Source organism: Clarias gariepinus, chromosome 1 (genome assembly GCF_024256425.1).
Source record: "Clarias gariepinus isolate MV-2021 ecotype Netherlands chromosome 1, CGAR_prim_01v2, whole genome shotgun sequence".
Classification (NCBI taxonomy): Eukaryota; Metazoa; Chordata; class Actinopteri; order Siluriformes; family Clariidae; genus Clarias; species Clarias gariepinus.
In genome coordinates this window covers 50,151,281-50,173,381 of record NC_071100.1, presented here as the reverse complement: position 1 = coordinate 50,173,381, position 22,101 = coordinate 50,151,281, and the positions used below count along the sequence as shown (strand labels likewise).

General features: G+C 42.6%; 1 protein-coding gene across 4 annotated transcripts in view; it reads left to right on the top strand.

The window, feature by feature from the left end:
* The first annotated feature begins 2,258 nt into the window (after positions 1-2,258).
* The window catches only part of kmt2cb (lysine (K)-specific methyltransferase 2Cb), a 64,251-nt gene continuing 44,408 nt past the window's right edge, over positions 2,259-22,101 (top strand). For 3 of the 4 annotated variants that reach the window (XM_053502218.1, XM_053502200.1, XM_053502189.1), the window contains exons 1-10: positions 2,260-3,345; positions 7,203-7,364; positions 12,438-12,514; positions 13,076-13,232; positions 13,933-14,082; positions 18,979-19,076; positions 19,173-19,282; positions 20,109-20,271; positions 21,600-21,771; positions 21,885-21,999. In XM_053502218.1, coding sequence (XP_053358193.1) covers positions 7,204-7,364; positions 12,438-12,514; positions 13,076-13,232; positions 13,933-14,082; positions 18,979-19,076; positions 19,173-19,282; positions 20,109-20,271; positions 21,600-21,771; positions 21,885-21,999 — 1,203 coding nt within the window. In that variant the 5' untranslated portion in view covers positions 2,260-3,345; position 7,203. Of the gene's footprint in view, positions 3,346-7,202; positions 7,365-12,437; positions 12,515-13,075; positions 13,233-13,932; positions 14,083-18,978; positions 19,077-19,172; positions 19,283-20,108; positions 20,272-21,599; positions 21,772-21,884; positions 22,000-22,101 lie in introns of all 4 variants that reach the window. The other variant, XM_053502209.1, reaches the window with a different exon arrangement.

Below are 22,101 nucleotides of genomic sequence, written 5' to 3'. Positions count from 1 at the left end.
AACATGTGGAAATGGGTTGGAGTGTGGTCAGGACTTTACGGGGGATGTTGCAATAATTCCCAGCTAAATTCTTTTCGATTAAAAAAAAAAAATTATTCCTGCATAAAAAAAGACATGACATCACCCATGGGTTTTCTGAAGAGCGGGTTCTCAAGCTCAGCTGTAGGAGCTCTGGTTGTCACCATCTTGGTAGGAGCTAACTCCACCCAAACTCTGGTTAATCCATAAATGGCCGAATGGGCGGAACGAACAAAGTCTGGCTATTGGTTGGAAGACACCTACTTAACTCAGTTACCACAAGCTAGCTAGCTTAGCTTTACCCTAGGTACCCTTGGTACCCACTACTAAGGTGGCTAGCCCTGATGTACGCACTAACGTTACTCTGCATTTGATTAAACCAGTTCGTCCATACCTTACATGTCATGTCAGACAGCTAGCGGTTTGACACCTGCAGTGTAGCTGTCACTCAAATTGCCAACGCCCCTAATTCTACCTAATTTTAAGGCTTAATGTTGTTTTAACTGAGAAGGTACATTAAAAATCACCCCTGTACATGTGTCATGAACGGGAACTCTAGCTAAGGAGATAAAAATCTCTTTTGTACCAGGCTGTAAACATGTTTATTTCTTTTGTAAAGTTTGGCATTTTAACATTGGAGGCATGTGGGGCAGCACTGTGTGAGTGTGTGTCTGTGTGTGTCTGTGTGGAGTGTGCACCTTTCCTTGGTGTACACTACCTTGTGCCAGAAGTTTCCTGGGATAGGCTCCAGGCCCCTACCGAGACCCTGTATAGGATAAGCAGTATAAAAGATGAAGGTATTTGGGGTTGAGTGCTTTTTCAGACAGCTCCTTGTGGTCATTCCAGGAACTGTGCGTTTTTTGCCACTGTTGCATAATTTTTCAGAACCGGAGGTTAGGGCTTGATTGGAAAGCAAACAAGTGTTCCAGTGTTCTGTAAATACATGTTACTTTTCATTTTTGGACACGTAATGGTTCTTCGCTTTGATTTATTTATTTTTATTATGTACTGGGAGCATTATTTGATGGGGGTATTTGTCTACTTAGATATGTTACCCGGGTACTCCAGCAGTACTGATCAAACAGTCCAAAGACATGCAGATTAGGCTAACTGGCGTTCCCAAAACTGGCTGCAGTGTGTGTGTGTGTCCCGTGATGGATTGGCACCCTATGCAGGGCGTACCCTAAGTCTCCAGGCCCCTGCAACCCTGTTGACAGTATAAAGTGGTGTAGATGATGAGTGTGTGCATATGTTACTCATAATTTACCAACAACAACAAAAAAGTTATAATAAGGTAGCAAGTATTAAAACATGATCCAGTTACAGTTATAGCACATTTACAATAATTTTTTTTTTCTTTTATAAAGTATCGCAAAGCAATAGACTCTGCTATGGTAGCATTTTTTGACAAGGCAGCACAAATTGATTAGAACGCGTCAGGTTTTATTTTTTACGCTTTCATCAATACTTAACCTAATGGTATATTGGTTAAATCTACATATCTAACATTTTCTCAAATCGCCTGTAGTAGGTGAATGTGTGTGAGAGTGTGGTATGTAAATGTGTGAATGTGTATGTGTATGTGTGTGTGTGTGTGCTCCGTCCAGGGTGTACCCCACCTCGTGTCCTAAGTGTCCTAGGATAGGCTCCGGGCCCCTGCAGCCATGTATACAGCATAAAGCGGTATAGACAATGAGTAAGTGAATATGGTATTCATAATTAATCATTAAAAAAAAAAGTTAAATCAAAACATGATCCAGATATAACACATTCATTAATTTTTTTTTGATAGGGTAGCACAAATCAATAGAGTCTGCTATCAATTCATATATAATGGTAGCATTTTTCGACAAGACTTTGTCAGATCTTCGATAATTTCGAAACAAATGTTTTTTTACGCTTTCAACAATATTTAACCTAATGGTTTATTGGTTAAATCTATATAATGTATTTATTATTATTATTTACAAGTAATAAATGCGTAATAATATTGCTATTGCACCTTTAAATAACTGTCCTAGAGCGTCTCGTGCAGTTAGATGAACAGAAACGAATCCGTTCCGGTAATCCGCGCCACATCTTTTAGACTTCCGGTAGAAAAAAATAAAAAAAAATAAAAAATGGTCGCCTCACTTGCTGAGCGATCCAGAATATCAGTCCGCCGGGTCAGTTTATTTTCTTGCGAAAATGTTTTTCTGTCACTAGCTGCAGCTGAAACGGACACATGATATCGTGCGCGCGACTATTCAGATTAAACATGAGGCGAAAGCAGCGCGCGGGCTGAGACGCGGGAAGATTTACGCGCTCTTTTTTGTGTGTGTGTGTGAACGCGTAACTATTTCGCGGCGCCAGGACACACGCGGTGACGCGACGCGCACTCAAATATGGCTACCGTCGGAGTGCGAGGAGCTACAACTTTAATATCTGTCTCTTGTTAAATATTGTTTTTTTATTTTTTAATCTTTAACGATGTGATTTCCCTCCCTGTTCTAAACGGGATACACACCGGGGAGACGCTTCTCCTGACTGTATGGACGCGCTGAACTTCGGAAAACGGGAACGGATATTCCGTGTTATTGTGGATGTGTGTGTGTGTGTGTGTCTTATAAACACTGGTGTCTATTTTTTTTTTTGTTGAAAATTGCCAGCTTCAAAACGGATTAATCCTGGATCGAATTTAACACGTTGTGTGTGTGTGATCTGGTTTTTATTATATTTTTCATGGAAATAAGGGTTTCTCTCACTGCCTCGGGATTATATATGTGTTTCTATTATATACTGCTGAGGGGAAAAAAAGCCGAGCATCGTTGGGAAGAAAAGCCGAACACACACACATACACACACACACACACGCAGAAGCGGCGCAGGGATGTGAAAACCCTGAAGGATCTCGCGATGTGGGAATGAATAAAGCGGAATAAGAAACATATATACAGTAATACAAATACAAAAAAAACAAAAACAACAACAGAAAAACGCAACTGTTCCATTCCGGAATCGGGACGGATTCACACTACGCGAACTGGATTACGGAATATATCTGGATGCTCCCGTTACATGTTCGACCAAGATTCGGAGTATAAACTGGGATTTTATTTTTCAAAATCCAGGAGTCTTAATGTCGACATAGTGGTCTCCCCCCCCCTCACCCCCACTCCTACCCCACTCCCCTTCTCCTCCTCCTCCTCCTTTTCCACCACCTTCTCCTTCTTCTTCTGGTTCTCCTCACAAAACACTAAAAAAAACCGAAACAAACTCCCCCCGTGTATGTCCTCAACCACATTAATGACATGAAGGACATACACTCCTAGTATTATTTAATAAAAGGTAAGAAGCGTTACGTCTACACGCCTGTTCCTTTTTTTTTTTGTTGTTGTTGCTAGGTATCGCGTTTCCCCTTCAATCTCCCCACCAAGCTAACCTGGCTAACAGCGTCACCCGAGAGTTCTTCCATTTATTTCCCTCCGAACACCTTCCTCTACAGTCTAATAAATAAAAATAAATCTCTCTCAGCAATTTCACCTACGTCAATAAAAAAATAAAAAATAAAAAGCTGACGTCCTAATGACGCGACTCACCAAGTTGTCCCTGTAGTGATGCTAAGCTAACAGTTAGCAAAACATTCAGATTTTATTGTGAAGTTTTTTCCCCCCTATTTTTTATATAGTAATGATGATGTGGGTTTCTTTTTTTTTGTTTTGTTTTTTAGTTTGGTTTGTATTTTAATTTTCAACACAAATGTTAGCATTTTTTTTCCTCACACAAGAAAGGCTAAGTCTCTCTATCTTTCTATCTTTTTTTTTTTTTTTAGAAAGAAAGTCCATCATTCAGGTCTGAATGATTGTGTTTTTTGTTTATTATTATAATTTTTTTTTTCAAAATGCTTATTTTCTTTTATTTGACAGAACCTGAACTTTTAAACGCTGTTTCCTTCAGAACCGAGCTCCTGAGTCAGACTGAACAAAGACTGGACATGCCCCCCTCATGTGAACCACTTTGCTTTGTGTTCAGTGCTTAAACAAAAGGCCTTCAGTTTTTCCCCCTCCTCTCATTCCTGATTACTGAATAACTTCCAAACAGAAACTACTATCGTTTTTGCTCCGCTATCCTTTAGAGTCGGGGAAAAAAAGAAAAAAAAAGATTTAGCCTTAGCTTTTGCTAACTTCTTACTTGCAACCTGATTCGCCAGCCTTGGTTGTTTGGTTGCACCTTTTCCCAAGTTGGTTCTTCTTTTTTGTTTTTGTTCTTTCTTTCCCTCAGTTTACATGGTGTGCAAATTGGTGGAACGTTACATCCGTGTCTAGTAAATAACCACAAGGCTTTAATTTGTAGCTCAAGCTTACCAGCGTTGGCGTAGAAATCTTGGAAGATGCATCGCGCCTAGGGCTAATTCACATTGTTTTGTCTTTTCTGCACTCAACACGTTACCTCAGAAGAGTTGTAAATGAAAAGCTCTCGATGTTTGTCAGCCGTTCTTGCCGTTCGGTGCGAGTCATGAACGTGAACAGGGCTAATCAAAGAGACGCGGAGTGAATCTCTGGTTCTTTTTATACTGCTCACATGAAGCCCTCTTTACACATTAAGAGGAGACTTACAAATTTCAGTGCAAGATGTAGGAAAGTTAAGAGTCCTGATATGTGATGTACGCCAAGTCTTCTGATATGCGACACGTGTGACTGACATAATGTCCATTGTTTTCGCACCCGGAATGATCTAAGCATGTGAAGCGGAACTGTTTACTCATACCGAGCGAGGGATCCCGCATAATTCCTGGAAAGAAAGGCAGAGTCGCATTGGCACCGTGCCCACATCAGCTCGACACACAGGTGGTCAAAAAGAAGCGCACAAAGCGGTGATGATTCAGTAGCGCACGTCTCGAAACACAGGGGAAGCTTCCTAGCTAGGTTTGGCACTCGGTTAAACGTTTAAAGGTGTTGTGAGGACAGGTAAGCTTTTGGACAACGATGAGACGGGCATCATGCTGTGGTTTAGTGAAGTCAGTGCTGTATGTACTCAAATGAGAGTTTAGAAAACATAGACTAACATAAATAACTTCTAATTACATTAAGAGACGAGGTCTACACTGTTTCTTTTGTCCTCAACCTGAACGTAACTATTGGTGGTTTAGTCATAAATAACGGTTAAAAGACAAATTCAGTCGCGCAAGCTGTGGCCTTGTTAGCAGAAGAGGTGACGAGGTTGTATTTTTAGATTACCGCCTCCTGTCCTGACCTGGGTTAGGGTTAACCCATGAGTCTGATTTAAAAATGCTATAAATTAGCATTTACTTGTTTTGCTAGTTAACACAGAAATCGCGGAAGAAATCACAACAATAATGGATTCTACATTACTTTTTTTCTTGCCGTGTTCTTGTTGGTATGTTCCGTATGTTGGACCTTATATGCGTGAATTCCTCTCTAAGACTTTCTTTTTGGACTACTAGGGAGATTTCTTGTTTAAAATAACTTAAATTATTCAGATTACCATTGAAATGGGCTAGTGATACAGTAAAACATATTGTATCATGATAATTAGTGACAAAAGTAACAATATTAAGGTCGGTTCTATCTGGATTGTTTGTGTCAAAAATAATTAATGTTTTTGATATGTCATTGATCTGCCGCACCGAGAAATCTTTTAGACGGTTTACACAAATTTATTGACTTGAAGTATAAAATTATATAAATTACAGTAATATATAAATGGCATTAATGTTTTTGAGAATAAATGTTATATTAAACGTTTGCACGCAGTTTAGTTGTTATGTAACTTTTTTTCCATGTGTATTTTTTAAAGATCATGTCAAAGTATTATCAAATGATTTAAAAGAAAAAACAAGCTGTATTTCGGTAAAGTTGTTTGTACACCAACAGATAATAATGTGCATTTAGAAGCAGTAGAAATGCCCGTTATGGTCATGATTTGATATTTTGGCGTATCGTCCATTCTTACACTGCAAGCACCTAACCATATCATCAGTATTTGCCCAAAAAATTTTATAGCTTGATGTAAAGATGAAGCCTTCTGTATAAGGACGTGGGGTTGCGATTTATGGCATATATTTTATTCAGATTACTTGTAAACTGTTGTATAACACAGAGCGGCGAGTCCATTTTGCGAGATCGTTGTCCGGCGTTTGGTGGTGTTGATGTGTGAATACACTTACAGAGAGCAGTAAGGTTGGCGTTGGGCCTTAGCCAATAAGAGCAAGGATGAGTGAAGGGAAAAAGGTCAGGTGATAAGAGATAAGGATAAGATGCATGGTGGAGACCAGGTCCAGAAGGACATAACGTGTTGTTTCTGCACACTCGAGCTGAGTACGCAGATCCATCACAAAATGAAAGATAATTCCCTGTAAGCCTGAGTCACGAGTATGACCACGACATGACGAACTTATTCTTTTCCGTGCTCAGTGTGGAAGCTGCTCACTTTTGATCAGTCCTGCAAGAACGTTCCCATGTAACGCACTTACCTAATGTTGAAAACTCATGCTAAAGTGACGGGTTTAAATAATAATAATAATAATAATAAACGAAAAGTGCTTGGATATGTGCCTTGTTTAATCAATTTGGATGGAACCCTGGTGTGTTCTTCACCTTCATGTGGTTGTTTGGTGAAGTGAGAGCACACGCTCTTGGGCGATTAGACTGGGGGCCTAGTGTGTCTCAATGAGGTGCGGGTTTCAAAAGCGCCACAAGGTGCCTACGATCATGGACCCCACTTGTGTGGCGTTAGAACGGTTCTCTTCAACATAAAAAGTAACACGGTGATGTAAGCATGTCCAGCCCCTGGGTGGGCGGCTTATCAGGGAGACCATGTCAGCCAAGTACCCCAGACTAAACCAAAGCACAGCGCTGTAGCACTGTCTGTTGGGTCTGATCACATGGTCTGACAAATAAACAAAAATAGATTCTTACTCGGACTCAGACTCAATAAACAGGAGCTCACTCGAGTTGTTTAGTTAGCGCTTGTCGTGATTCCTGATTCCCAGGAGGAAATCCCAGTTCAGAAAATGCCTTCATGCTTGATTTAATGTACCAGTCTGCCTCAGATCTGAAAAACTCACTAAAACATACACAGAAATAATACCCACCAAATATTAGTGTTAAATATTGTAAACCGTATGATGAGTTTTAACACTGATACGACAAAACACCTCTGTTTTTTCCCTTGTCTTTTATCAGAATGTCATCAGAGGAGAAGATTCCTGATTCCTCTGATAAAGGACCCTCGCCACCACTGGGTGGATCTGTGGCCACGCCCACAGGAAGTCCCGCCCACAATGACAGGAGGCCCCGAGGCCGACCTCGAAAGGATGCTGGATCCACTCCCAGACAGAGGCGGAAGTGAGTGACTCTGGACTTATTGGCTGTCTGTGTTTATTTTTTCTTTGCTGCAGTTGATAAACCTGTGGCTATTGATAGGTAGATGCTGAAATTAAAGCTCCGCCCACTTTGTCCTCCTCTGTCAGACTGAAGAAAATGCCACATTTCGTCCCTCTAAGACCCAAGCTTTCCTAAATATCCTCGAAACTGGAGAAATCTGGTTCAGAGTGGATTCGAGTGCTTGATGTGGTTAAATGTCTGTTTATATCGCAGCTGCTGATAAAGTTCTTTTGTTGTGGTATGTGTTTACAGTTTAGTTTCACTTTTTATTCTTAGTTTCTTCTTGTTTCTTCGTCTCTCGGCTCTTACCCTCAGCCGCTGATGATGTAATACCATTAGAGTGATGTGGTACACTTGATCATGAAACATTGATCCAAGGGGCGGCGGCGCTGGTGTGGTGATAAATTACTATAAACACAGTGTGTAATATGGCGTGTTAGCAAAATTAAATATTTTAACATAGCATGTTAGCTAAAGTACAACGCATAACTTTTGAGGTGAGTGATGTAACTGTTTATTACACTCTACAGTCGCGACCTGCGGACCTGTTTAATCATTTAGATAAATAGTAATCATTTTGACGTACTTAATTTCGTTGGAGTTGCGCTTAAGTTTTTTTCGCCTGATTTTTCACACGTCACATTTTCACACTTATTTTCTAACAGAAAGTGTTACGTCATGACAACAGAACCTGCAAAAGCTCTGCAAAAGCAGTCGATGCTCAGACTGGAAGTTTTCTGTGGCCAGGATGACATCAGTGTTGTCGAATGTGACAGTATTGATTTAGTGCAATATAAAAACATGGGCAGGTTTAACAGTTAATTAGACTTCGGTTTTATTTTCTTTTTTTTCTTGTTTTTGTGCAAATAAATAACAGACATACAGTAATTTCTTGCTGCTAGTTTTAGTCTAGGAATAAACTAACAATAAAATAAATAGTTTTAGACAGTATATTCTACTTATAATAAAATGTACTTTTAGATTATAAAGTGTACATCTACACGTTTGCCACCTTTAAAATATACTGTACCTTATTTTATTCCTAAAATCTACCTATTAAACATATACTTCTGATAAAATAAACATTAAACATTAGTTTTTTTTAAGGATTGTTCTGTTGATTGTTTATAAAAAAAATATCTAGATCATCATTCTCAACAGCGTTTGTGTATAAATTTTCCATCGATGCAGTCGCGTTTTGTTTAAAGCCAAAAAGTGGTTTAATTTTTTTTGTATCGTTGACGAAAATAATTGTATTTTTTATGTTAGTAAAAAAATTAGTTTTTATACACTGCAAAGAATCACAAATAAATAAGTCTGTAATTAGAAAAATAGACTTTAAAATGTTAAGACAAAATTAAGGTGTTTGTTTTGCTTTTATGTTAGAAATAGAATTCTAATTTCATTTCGGTATTAAACATAAAAAGTGGTAATATTATTTTACCTGTTATCATACACACCTAGTAATCATTCAAATATGCATTTGCTTGCTAATTAAAATTTTAGCTATTTGTATACACACGTAAACACTCGGCTAAATTGAGTACTTTTTTTTTTTTACTTTTGGTCATTTTGACTAATATTTATTAAACCATAAAATGCAAGCAACGTTCACAATGACACGCTTTAGCTAGCTAGGACGTAGCTGCGACTGCGGAACTGATCCAGATCTGTCAGGAACGTCGACATTTCACACAGAAGTGCTGATACGTCACTGATAAAACAAACTCCCGGACTGAAATCAGGCTGTTATTAGTTTTAGCTTTGAAATTAACCTCAGAATGTTAGCAGGCTTCCATTCCTTTTTATCTGATCAAGCGCTAGCTGGAGTACATTGAGAAATTCGATTTTGAAAGTTTTTAACAGTTTTAATGATTTATAAAATCAGCCATGTAAATTTTCGCTAGCAAGTGTTTAGCAAGATTTTTGTGCGTTAGTTAGATTAGCTGATTAGCTAGCATTGCTACTAGATAATCATCACTTGTCTTTAATGATGATGTTCTCAAGTTCCATGATGTATTTTTTATTTTAGATGTTTAATTGATTAAATATACATTTTAAAAGGCTTCTAGCGAGCAATAACATTTAGGATGGAGCCTTTGTTGTATCTTAGTGTCACTGCAGACGAAATAAGTGAAAGTTTTTACTTCTACAAGACACGTGTCTCAAGTCAGTAGCCGTCATTACCCGACGTGGTCCTCTGGAGAACGCGTCACCTTTTTGATCAGTATGTTTAGAAGCTTAAGCTAAACACGGTTTGAAACGCGAGGTGTTTAACTAGACGGTTTAATCAGTGGTTTCTTTTTCATTCCCTCAGTATTTAGAGGAGAGCCTGCATCGTGTCTCTCAGATGGAACACCATGAGATGCCATGAGCATCAGATACTCAGCTCAGTCATTTAGCACTGGAGACTCATTGCATAAACATTCCATAAACATTTCCTCATAATAAACAAACTCTTTACCAATTATTATTCTTAATGAGAATTCAGATTTCACTGCTCTGTAATCAGCGCGGGCGGTACAGTGGCGTAGTGGTTAGGGCTGTCGCCTCACAGCTCCAGGGTCCGGGTTCGATTCCCCCCTCTGGGTCTGTGTGTGGAGTTTGCATGTTCTTTCTGTGCTTGGTGGGTTTCCTCCACGTACTCTGGTTTTCTTCCACAATCCAAAGACATGCCCTAAGTCTCCTGGGATAGGCTCTAGGCCCCCTGTGACCCTGTTTATAGTATACCGCGGTGTAGGCGTGAGTGATTGAGGGAACGAGTGTGTGTAAGCAGCGAGCTCCAGTCCAGAGTGAAACTCCACTCCAGGTTTCCTCGTCCACCTGTGAGCCGGCACTATGTTATCCTCCCTCTCTCTCTCTCTCTCTCTCTCCCTCTCTCCACACACACAGGGTTGATGGGGATAAGTTATAGACGTTTGGGGGGTTGGGTGCTCAATCTAAAGGCGAGCGTCGCACGTTTTTCTGTTCAAAAGCATCACGTATCAAAAAAGTGATTTTCTATCAAACTGTAAAGAAATTCTGTCGTTTAAAACGAGCAGAATGATCGAGGAAGCTCTGCGTCGTTGTTGCTGGCGCTTCCACATTGATGGAAAATTTTAGTCCGGAAATAAATTTTTGTCTAAATCTTGTTCGCTTGTGAAGTTAAAAACAAAAAAACATGATTATAGCTATTTGTTTGATGGTACATAAAAACATCGAATGATTATACAAACTGTTTTTTTTTTTTTTTTTTTAAATATATACTTTATTTTAATTTGGTGACGCGCCAGCGCTGTTTCCTTTGCGATTTCTCCACATTAGCTATCTGAAGCTATCTGTCACGTGATTGTTTTATACGTGAATACGTGTTACGGTCACATGAACGCTTCGTTCGTTTGATGTTACGTGAGAACGCTTCCTCGTATGTGGATGTCGTGTTTATTGTGTAGATTTGGATATCACAGAATAACCCCACAGTAAATTGCGTATTACCGTCCGTTACACAAACCTGCAGCTGTGTGTTTGCGACTGTTAGCTCCGCCCCCAAATGTGCCGACCCAATAGTCATACCGGGCCGTTAGAATTACGCTGCCGATACATCGTGCTGTTGTGACGTCGACGTTGCGATACGTTAACGTTGTGATGTGTGTTTTTTTTTTTTTATCTTAGGCCGCTTGAGCTGGTGTCTTCTCTTCTTCTTTTCTTTTTTTCATTTCTTCTTTATTAAATAACTGTAGTTTTGTGTAAGGTTGTTTAGTAAACTACAGAAAGTTAAAAGTTAAATCACTTTTTTTTATTTTCTTTCCATTTTTGCTCCATCTCTCTGCTCTTCCCTTCCTCCATCTATCCATTTCTTTATTCGTTTAACAGATATTCCTTTCTCTCTCTCTGTCTCCATCTCTTTATCTGTTCGTCTCTCCATCGTCTATTCTCCATCTTCCTCTCTATCTCTTTCTCTCTCTCTCTCTCTCTCTCTCCGCTCCTCATCGCTTCATCTTCTCTCTCTCCCTATTCTATTCTGTTATTCTGTTTCATCTGGTGATTTTTCCATCTCTCATCTGTCCGTCTCTCCATTTTTTTCCGCTCTTTATCGGCTCGCCTCTCCCTGTCTCCTCACTCTCTTTTTGTTCATCTCTCCTGATCTGTTCATCTTTACCATTTTCTCTTTCGGCCTCTATCCCTGTTTGTTCGTCTCTCCGTTCTGATCTCTCTATATTTACATTCTACCGTCTCTCCATCTGTCCGCTCTCTGCATCTCTCCATCTCTCTGTCCCTGTGTATATCTGTCTATACATCTCCCCTTCTCTCTTACCATCTCTCTATCTCTTTATCTGTCCATTCTCTCTCTCTCTGTCCCTACCTCCATTTTCTACCCGGCTCTAAATCTTTCATCTCTATTCTTCTGTCCACTTTTGTGCTCTTTCCATCTCTCTACTCCTCTCTCTCCGACCTTCCATCCTCACTTCTTCTTTCTCTCTTTCTCTTTTCTTTGTGCCCTCTCTCTCTCTCTTTTATTTCCCCATCTGTCTCCTCTTTCTCATCTATTCATCTTTCCCCCTCTCTTAATCTCTTTCCATCTCCCCCTCTGTCTCTCGTCTTTCTCCTTCTCTTTATCCCTCTGTCGATCTCTCGCTCTGTCCGTCCGTTCCCCTCTTTCCCTTCTTTCAGTCTCTTCTTTCTCCTCTCTCGGTTCTCCTTTCTCTTTCTATCCCCCCCGTTTTTCCCTCCGTTCTTTTTATACATTTATCATTTCTTTCTAATTCTTCCTCAACTCCTGTGTGTGTGTGTGTGTGTGTGTGTGTGAGAGAGCTGCAGTTTAATTTGCGACTCTGGCGATTATCACCTTGATAAAGTGATACTCAGATTAGACACAGCGGGACTCAGACGGTGATGGGCACTTAGAGTGTGTGTGTGTGTGTGTGTGTGTGTGTGTGTGTGTCTGAATGGGATGTTTACCTACAATTAGCACGTTTCAGCAGACGATAAATTGTCCAATCCAATATAACAGCGTTTACCACCCGTGTGTGTGTGTGTGTGTGTGTGTGTGTGAAGTCGAGGCAGAGGGAAGGCCGTGCTGGAGGATGAGGACAGCGCTGACGGGATGGACAGCGGAGGAGCGCAGGAGCTCGGTGAGTCTCTCTCTCTGTCTGTGTCTTGGTCTCTATCTGGCTGTCCCTGTCTCTCTCTTTTTCTGTCTCCCTCTTTGTCCATGTTTTTCTGTCTTATTTCTGTCCCTGCATGTCTCACTTTCTTTTTGTCCATCGGTCTGTCTCTATCTGGTTCTCTCTGTCCCTGTCTTTGTCGTTCTCCCTGTCTGTCTGACTTTCGTTTTTTGTCCCTGTCTGTCTCTCTCTTTCTGTCTGTCTGTCTGTCAGTCACTCTCTCTTTCTGTCCCTGTCTGTTTCTCTCTGTCTCTGTGTTTCTCTGTCTTTATCTGGCTCTCCCTCTCTGTCCATGTTTCTCTGTCTCTGTTTGTCTCACTGTCTCTTTCTCTCTGTCTCTCTAACTCTCTCTCTCTCTCTCTAACTCTCTCTCTCACACTCTGTCTCTATTTTTGTCTATCTCTGCCTCTCTTTCTCTGTTTGTCGTTCTGTTTCACTCTCTCCTGTTTGTCTCGTTCTTACTCTTTTTCTGTCTCTCTTTCTCCCTCTCTTTTTTCTTTATTTATTTGTTTGCCCCCCCCCCTGTAGACGGTAGAGGAGTGCAGCAGGAGGAGTGTGAGGGCGTGGCCACGGCGTCTCTTCCCGGAGACGGAGAGGAGGAAGTTCGTCCTGCACCGCGTGTTTCCCCGAACCCGGAGATGGAGGAGGCGGGAACATCAGCGGCCTGTGGAGGAGATAAAAGCAGGTCAGGAGCACACGCGCACACACACACACACACACACACACACACACACACACACACACACACACTGTCACACACTGTCACACGCTCTCTCATCCTCTCTCTCTTACACACACACACACACACACACACACAGTAAATCAGGGTGTTATTGATCTCTCAGATGGATCAGATCTGTCGATGTGAGGTTGTGTATCTGGGGACCTCATTAAGAGCCTCTCACTCGGGTTCCTCCTCCATCAGCACCTCCACCTTCTCCCCCCATCTTCTCCTTCATCAGCACCTCCACCTTCTCCCCCCATCTTCTCCTTTATCTTCTCCCCCCATCTTCTCCTCCATCTTCTCCCCCCATCTTCTCCCCCCATCTTCTCCTCCATCTCGTCTTTTTTCTTCTCCTTCTACTTCCTTCTTTTTTTCCTTTTTCAGGATCTTTTCATTCTCCCTCCTTCCCTTTTTTAGTTCTGCTTTTGATTTTTTGCTCTTTTTTATTCTCTTTTTGTCTAATTCCTCTTCATTTCTTCTCCATCTCGTTCTCTTCTACTCATCTTGCATCATTTCTTTCTCTCTCTCTGTTTCTTTCTCTTCTCTTTATTGACACACACACAAGCTCATGTTGCTGTTTATTTGCTGAGATGTGTATGTTGCGTAGTTTGTTTTTCTCGTTCTAACGTGTGTGTGTGTGTGTGTGTGTTTGGTCCTCCAGCGAGCGGCTCTGTGCCTTTTGTTACTGCGGAGCACGAAGTCTGCTCGGTCAGGGTGAACTGAAGCTCTTCAAGGCCACGCCAGGATGCGACCCTGCGCTCCACCGTAACCATGACGACGGCCAATCAGGGAAGCCTCGGGTTCTGGAGAGGTACGTCGGCTGCTGCAGAGCCCCTGAAGCCGGAGTGTGTGCGTGTCGCTGTTGTGAGACCCCAAGACGTCTTAATGGTGCTCGCTGTCTGTCTGTGATTTGATTCCGACGTCGTGAGTCGAGATGGAGATTCAGTGAGTCGTCTGGCCGTGACAGAGATGTTTTACTCTCTCATCCAGCGAATCTTCCATTAAGTGTTTGAATCTGGGAATCATTTGTTAATGGTTGTGAATCTTTTGATCTCTACCAGAGATTCAGTCTTTGTTTTAACGAATCAGTGGATTCAGTGAATCTTTCGATCATTAGAGTTTTGACAGTGAATCAGTTCGTCACGGCTAAGAGTCGTTTCTCTCTCTTTCAGCGACTCGGTGTTTAAGTCGGTGAATCTTTTGATCAAGACTGAGAATCGTTTCTCTCTGATTCAGTAGATGAGTTTGACTCAGTGAATCCTTTAGTTTTAAGACAGAGACTCATGTCTTTCTCGTTCGGTGGTCCGCGGTTCTTATTCAAACGGATCAGCGAATCTTTTGTTCGTTCGGATCCGTTACTCTGTAACAGAGTGAGCAGTGGTGAGTGCCTGCAGCTACGTCACACCGCTTCCCTCCTTGCTAGCGTGCACCGTGTTACCCTGTGATTACCCATCATGCAGTTGGGAGTCCTGCAGGACTGGATGTCAGACTCAGCATGTGCTCAGCCCTACAAAGGGCCCTCGCTGGAAGGCTGCCTAATTTGTCTCGGCACCTCGGAACCAATCGGGAGCATCGATGATGTAATGCAGCACGAGTGAGAGGTTGGCGGTGAGCCAGTGTGGCTCCGCTCTGTCAGCCACGCATGCACACACACACACACACACACACACAGAGTTGGTCAGGGAAGGGGAGGAGGAGAAAGCAGAAAAACAAAAGGATGAAAGGAGCAGGCGAGCATGCGCGACTCGAGGGATGTCTTCCACTTTGTTAGCGTAACATCTGACGTTGCAGTCGCTGCTAATGTTCACATGTGAATGATTTGTTTCAATCTGAGGCGAATAAACAGAACAAATAACAACAGTTCTCTGGTTTTTCCTTGACGTGTTTATCTGGTTTTGATCCACATTAACCAGTACTGACTTACTTTTCTGGTCTGAGCTGCTTTGTCTGGTTGTAACCTGTTTTATCCGGTTCTCACCTGACTTATTAGGTTCGGACATGTTGTTCCGACTTGCTTGGTCCAGTTTTAACTTGGTTTATCCATGTTTGATGTATATCGCTGCCCCACTGTATCTAGTTCTGACCTGCTGGTTCTGGTTCTGATCTGCAGTGTGGACTTGTTATATCTAGTTTCGACCAGTTTAATCTGGTTCAGAGATTCAGTTCTGTTTTATTTCATTCTGATAACCCGCTTTTTCTGGTTCTGACCCGCGTTATTTGGTTCCGATCGTGCCCTTACGTGACCTCAACACGCTCATGCATAACTGCTCTTTTTTTCTCATATATGGCATTTAAGACACGCCCACTCATCAACATCTAAGGCTCATCAATATAACTCCCACATTTCTGTCTGTAACCCTCATGCCACATTCGCCTGCAGCTGATCTGCCTTTCATACGCTAAACACACATGCGCGCATTTTCACATCTGGCCTTTAGGACACACCCATTTTTAATTCCCATAAATGGACTCGGAGAAGACACGCCCTCATTTCAATCTGTAGTATTTGACACACAGACAGTAACACGTGCACATTCTGTTTCCCGGTGCTTTCAGTTCCACTGCAAATCTCATTTCCATATTTTCGCTTGGCCACGCCCCTTGGAGACACACCCGCCTCACCGTTTCCGTGTACAGAGTGATGGATGGTCTGAGAGATCTTCAGCTAACCCTTGCTGATTGAGACAGATGGAGCTCGGCGAGGCGTAATCAGATGCGTCTTGTCGTCTAATCCGTCATCGATGAGTCATTTCCGAATAGCCGTGACTTTTACGCTAAATATCAGCTAAATTAACACGCCTGTGAGTCAAAGCCTCCAGCTGCTGAATGTCAAGTGTGAATTAACACCTTCCTCCTCTCGCGCTCTCACAGATCGTGATGGAAGAGTTTCTGCAGATCCACCGCGCTGTCTGAGGGAACCCGTGTGAAAGGCCACATCTCGGCTCAAACGCCTGACATTTAGTTGCTTCACTCCCTCCCTCTCTCTCCCTCTCTCTCTTCCTCTCTCTCCCTCCCTCTCTATCCCTCTCTCTCTCTCTCCCTCCCTCCCCCTTTCCCTCCCTCTCTCTCTCTCCCTCTTTTCCCCTCGCCCCCTCTCTCTCTCTTTCTCTCCCTCTCCCTCCCTCTTTCTTCCTCCCTCTCTCTCTCTCTCCCTCTCTCCCTCTCTCTCTCTCTCTCTCTCCCTCTCTCCCTCTCTCTCTCTCACTTTTTCTCTCCCTCTCTTCCCATCTTTCTTCCTCTCCTCCTTTCCCTCTCTCTCTCCCCCCCTCTCGCTCCATCCTTTTCTCTTCCTCTCTCTCTCTATCACCCTCTCTCTCTCCCTCCCTCTCTTTCTCTCGCCGTCCCTCCTTCCTCCTCCCCCTCTCCCTCTCTCTCTCCCTCCTTTTCTCTCCCTCCCTCTCTCTATCCCCCTCTCTCTCTCCCTCCCCCTCTCTCTCTCGCCGTCCCTCCCTCCCTCTCCCTCTCTCTCTCTCTTTCTATTCTCATCGCTCCTCTCTCGAGCGATCAGACCTGTCTCTGAGTGAGTCACGGCTCATGTCAGCTCCACAGGTCACCTTGTTTCACTTCACCAGGAAGTAAACGCACCAAACTCCAACTTTTACTTTCTCTCCATCTTCGTGCTTGTGAGTGTATAAAGGAATTTCTTTCATTTTTGTAAAAGTGCTATATAAATAAAATTGAATTGAATTGAAAGGAGGCGGGGCTACCGAGCCTGTCATTCTGTCTGCCTCTTTTCGCTGTCAGTTCGTTTAGAGGAGGGGGGGCGTGGCCATCTCCGTACCCATCAGTCTCAGCAAAGTGGGCACGGCTTCTGGTTTTAGGTAAGGACAAGTGGGAGTGTCCAGAAGTAGATGTGTGCCAGTTATGCTGGAGTGGGCGTGGCCTCTGTGCCTTCAGCGACAGTGAAGGTTGTTCGGTCCCTGTGAAGGAGGCGTGGCTTGTGTGTGGGCCGTCTTGTTGAAGTGGTTGTGGTATTTTGTCTTTAGTCTGACAAAAGTAGGAGTGGCCTAAGTTCCTACAGTCAGACGGAAGGAGGTGTGGCTTATGTGTGGCAGTTTGTTGAAGTGGGTGTGTCTTTTCTGCACTGTGTTTGTGAGAACTGGGCAGGGCCTATGTGTGGGCAGTCTTATTGAAGTGGGTTTGGCTTCTTATCTTTAGACTGAGAAGAGTGGGCGTGGCCTGTGTTCGGACAGTCTTGTTAAAATGGAGTGTGACTTATTCTTTTAGTTTAAGAGAAGCGGGCGTGGCCTGAGTTCCTACAGTCAGAGTGAAGGAGGCGTGGCCTATGTTCGGAAAGTCTTTGTTGAAGTGGGTGTGTCTTCTTAAAAGTGTGATGCTGTGACCTCTCGCAGCCTGGGGCCTGGAGAGAGCTGGTTGGCCGAGCTCTCTCAGAGGGGGGTGGGGTGGGGACGTGGGAGGGACTTGGTGCTTTCACATCAGTTCACAGCTCTAGTTCACTGGTTCACTGATCAGCCAATCAGGGGGTGTCTCACGCAAGCAGAATGAGCGGACAGCGCTGTCCTGCGAGTGTGTTACGCCGCCCACAACGATGCGTAGATGAGCAGTAAGATGTGGTTGGTGGCGTCACGTGGCTCGGAGGAAACACGTGATAGTCTTCAGTCCTCAGTGTTTGGGCGTGATGATGGGTGGAAACTGGTTATGAGTAAATTAGGGAGAAAATCAGGGAAACCCCCCACCCAAAAAGTTTTTTTTAATTTCAACTGATTTTTTTTCTTCGATTCGACCCATGAAAGTCACGGAGGTTATGTTCCTAAAGCACCCACGAGTGTTGGATGTGGTCTAAACAATGCCTATAAAGGTCTATTTTTATAGTTTGAACCCTAAAGCAGACAAAAAAGAAGACTGATCCAAAAACAAAGCAATCAAATGCTTTATACTGTTCACAGATTTAAAATCAATTTTAAATGAATACATCAAAAATAAACGTTGATCAGAATGGGACCAGTGTTTAAATAAGAAACTATATGAAATAAACCCAGATGTTGGATCAAGACATACATTTCCTTTTAAAAATCGTTGGGATCAAGTGACTTATACAAGATGCAGGATGGGACACTTAAAAGCTACACACACACACACACACACACACACACACACACTGTCAAGAGAAGTTATTCCCAATGTATGAACCCTTCTGTCCATCAAACATATTTTATTTGACTGTAACTTTTACTCCTTTAAGGAACTTGTTTTATTTAGTTCTCACTTTTAAAATAGTTTTTAAACAAGTAAATTAAAATAAAGTTTTATAGTTCTTAGAAAAAATAAATTTTTTAAGTTTGAAAGAAATTTTTCGCCATGAATCTAGCCATAGAAGTTAAAAAAAGAAAGAAAGTTAGTTTAAACCCTAAATATTTTAAACTCGGCTTAATACAGTATCCTTTAATAAGAAGAGTGTAAATGTGAACGCGTATACTGTACAGTACTGTACCGCTCTGTCTCCCGCAGTGTTAGAATGTTAAATACAGATGTTCCCCCCGCTGTATGTGCTGAGTGTGTGGTTTCTTCAGTATCAGTACTGTAGTGTGAATACGGTAATAATAATTCACCATCACAAGCCGTGTTTTTCTCTACGGTCGCTTTGTGTTCTCTCTAAAGAACTAAAACAATTATACAGTTTTATATTTTATATGGAAATCTATCTGGCTTTACGTTAATATTTCGTTATATATTTATCGTTTGCTAGCGGCGGAGCAGAGGACGCGGCCCGCAGGTCCTGGGACGAGCTTCACCACGTGGGTTTACCCGAGGACGTAGACGTCCGGTCTCTCTTCGACGAGTCAGGTGATCACCGACGCACAAGTTTTACAGGATCACGGAGGTGTAATGCGAGTACACAAGTGTGTGTTTACATGATGGTGTGTGTGTGTGTGTGTGCAGGTCAGTGCTGGGCCCATCAGCGGTGCGCTCTGTGGTCGGAGGGTGTGTGTCAGGCGGAGGACCAAACACTGCTCTATGTGGACAGAGCCATCCACTCAGGGAGCACAGAGGTGAGACCAGACGAGGACACGCCCACACTCACACTCACACTCGCGGCTAAAGCAGGAGACGCCATTTCACTTTACACTCTTTGTTCCAAAACGAGGTATAAATATTCGTAACGCATAAATAACCGTCTTATAAGTCACACACTGACATTTAAGATAAGCACAGGCCAGGGTTTGGGGGGGGGGGGGGGGGGGGGGCTGAAGGTCAGCTCTGAAAAGGTCACCGCGGTCGCTAGACACACACACACACACACAAATACACACCTTTATACACAGTGTGACGTGTGCTAGTTGTGCATACAGTCAGGGGAAAATGACATTTTGTTTCTGAGACGTGAAAGAGGATCGAATGTTTATCCGTTAAATGACGTCATTTACAATCACATCTTCGTTAGGTTTAAAAACAAAGTAGATTTTTAAAATAAATTCAAATGAGCAACAAAAACAGACAGGTAGAATATTCCTGTGTGTGTGTGTGTGTGAGAGAAGGAGAGGGATGTTTGATGTGGAAGTTTAAAATGGCTCGTTCCAGCTAAAGAGGGAACAGCGCGCTTGTTTTGATCACCAGGAGGGGAATAACGGAGCGCGTTTGAGGAAGCGGCGTGCATTTGAGGGGAAGACCCCCTGCCGTGTTTCAGTCACGCCCTCGCCGACTTCCCCTGGGCCCCAGGCCAATCCCTCTCCCCAAACACCTGCGCCACTACTTTGTCTGGGGCTGTGAGGAGACGAGGGATGGAGTCGGGGGACATCGTGAAGTGATATCACACTGTACTGACGTACTCTGTCTCTCTGTCTCTGTCTGTCTCTGTCTGTCTCTGTCTCTCTGCAGCATTGTGCATATTGTAAGCGCCTTGGAGCATCCATTAAGTGCTGTGAGGAGGGGTGTGAGCGTTCGTACCATTATCCGTGTGCGGGGGCAGCCGGAACCTTCCAGGACTTCAGGAAGCGCTCCGTCCTGTGTACAGACCACCTCGAGCTCGCCTTCAGTAAATGTGAGATCACACCGGTCGACTCTTTAACATACACCTTCAACTCCTACACACGCCTCATTAAAGTCTATAACAATTCCATATTAATTAAATTATTATAGAGTTATGTCACTAATCAGTTTTGTAAAATAAAATGTTCTAGTAACCTGTTGTATTCATCTATAAGTTGCTACAAAATATTATGACATATAGGAAGTCATTTTGTTAATGAAGTTTTATAACGGTAACAGTGTCATGTGATGATGGATTGATAGTGACAGCGAGAAGAGTGTGCCTCACAGTTTATAACGTAATATGTTAATAGTTAGATGTTAATATTATAGCTATTACAAATAACATACGATAATATAAGATCTAATTCAACAAAAATTTCAGCCGTGCGTCCTAAAAAAAAAAAAACGAGTCAGATAGGGTTATGTGTAGATACTTAGAATTAACGTGAGATGTTTAGAATTAAGTTGGAGTCCCTTAGTTATACAGATCCTTTAAGAATCCTGGGCCAGGGGTAGCTCAGTGGTTAAGGCATTGGACTACGGTTCGGAAGATCCCAGGTTCAAACCCCACAACCACCAAGTTGCCACTGTTGGGCCCTTGAGCGCGGCCCTTAACCCTCAACTGCTCAAATGTGTAATGAGATAAAAATGTAAGTCGCTCTGGATAAGAGCGTCTGCCAAATGCCTAAATGTAAATGTAAATGTAAGAATGATGTGAAAATGTGTTAAATAAATATGAGTCAGATAGACTCGTTTAGAATTGTGTAGAGTCAGATAGAGTCACTTGGAGTCAAATAGAGTTACTTGGAGTCAGATAGAGTCACGTAGAGTCAGATACAGTCAGATAGACTCGTTTAGAATTGTGTAGAGTCATATAGAGTCATATGGAGTCAGTTATACAGTCTCTAAGAGTGGAGCAACTTGGAGTCAGATAGAGTCATATGGAGCAACTTGGTCAGATAGAGTCATATGGAGCAACTTGGGGTCAGATAGAGTCATATGGAGCAACTTGGAGTCAGATAGAGTCATATGGAGCAACTTGGAGTCAGATAGAGTCATATGGAGTCACTAGAAATCAGTTGAAGTTGTTTAAAGTCATGTGGAGTCACTTTGTTATATGAAGTCTCTAAATGTAAGATGGAGTCATATAAAAGAATACTCAATCTTCTAAGGTTTATTACATCGAGAACAACACAAAAAAATTTACACATCAGCCATTTAAAAAAGTTTTAGCGGACTTGACTTGACCAGAAGACGGAAAGTTTGTTGTATGTTTTTTTTTTATTTTTATAATTAAAAATCTCTCTTTCTTTTGTGTGTGTGTGTGTGTGTGTGTAGCAGCGGAGGAGGCGCACTGTGTGCTGTGTGAGAGTCCGGGAGATTTAATGGACCAGCTGTTCTGCACCAGCTGCGGTCTTCATTACCACGGCATGTGTTTGGACATCAGCGTGACTCCTCTGAAGCGAGCGGGCTGGCAGTGTCCGGAGTGTAAAGTGTGCCAGACGTGCAAGTAAGTGTGAACCTCACTCTTCACTCTTTATAAAGGCCGAGATCAGGTTTAAACTCTTTATTTTATAATAAACCGGGTATTGCTGATGGTTTTTAATGTTGTTTTTGCTTTAGGAACCCCGGGGAGGACACGAAGATGCTGGTGTGTGACATGTGCGATAAAGGCTATCACACCTTCTGCCTGCAGCCCGTCATGGACTCCATCCCCACCAACGGATGGAGGTGTAAGGTAACGAATTAGCAAAAACACAACATGCGCGGATGGATCGGACGCTTTCATATGAACTTCCTGTAGAGTCGTGTGGAGTTGTAGAGCGTCATGGATTTATAT